Source organism: Corvus brachyrhynchos, unplaced genomic scaffold (genome assembly GCF_000691975.1).
Source record: "Corvus brachyrhynchos isolate BGI_N302 unplaced genomic scaffold, ASM69197v1 scaffold59, whole genome shotgun sequence".
NCBI classification, from domain to species: domain Eukaryota; kingdom Metazoa; phylum Chordata; class Aves; order Passeriformes; family Corvidae; genus Corvus; species Corvus brachyrhynchos.
In genome coordinates this window covers 1,082,098-1,082,451 of record NW_008246054.1, presented here as the reverse complement: position 1 = coordinate 1,082,451, position 354 = coordinate 1,082,098, and the positions used below count along the sequence as shown (strand labels likewise).

Sequence of the window (354 nt, the reverse complement as noted above, 5' to 3'; positions counted from 1 at the left end):
TCCCACTCACTGCCTGCTCCCTGGAGCCATAGCCAAGGGCTGAGCAGCCGTATCCAAGAGCATCCCCTCCACCAAGTGCTTGCACAGCAGGGCTGTCCTCTGCCCCTTATACTGTCACCTTTGCAGCGAGTGGCAGAGAGACCACAAGTTGCCCAGGCAGACCTGTGCAGCCCAGAGAGGACAGGGAGGACCCTTTTGTCGTGCACCCTTTTGTCTGGCTGCAGCTCAGGGCTCCCTCTCTCCCTCCTCAGCGTCCCCAAGAGTGAACGAACAACTGTGCACAAGAACCTGATCTTTGCACTGGCTGCAGGAGAAGCTCTGCTCATGATCAGTGAGTTGGCCAAGACCAACCAG

General features: G+C 58.2%; 1 protein-coding gene across 4 annotated transcripts in view; it reads left to right on the top strand.

Annotated features, from left to right (window-relative positions):
* The window catches only part of ADGRD2 (adhesion G protein-coupled receptor D2), a 25,433-nt gene that overhangs the window by 11,439 nt on the left and 13,640 nt on the right, over positions 1-354 (top strand). For all 4 annotated transcript variants that reach the window (XM_017745587.1, XM_017745584.1, XM_017745585.1 and 1 more), the window contains one exon: positions 252-350. In XM_017745587.1, the coding sequence (XP_017601076.1) occupies positions 252-350 (99 nt within the window). The remainder of the gene's footprint in view (positions 1-251; positions 351-354) is intronic.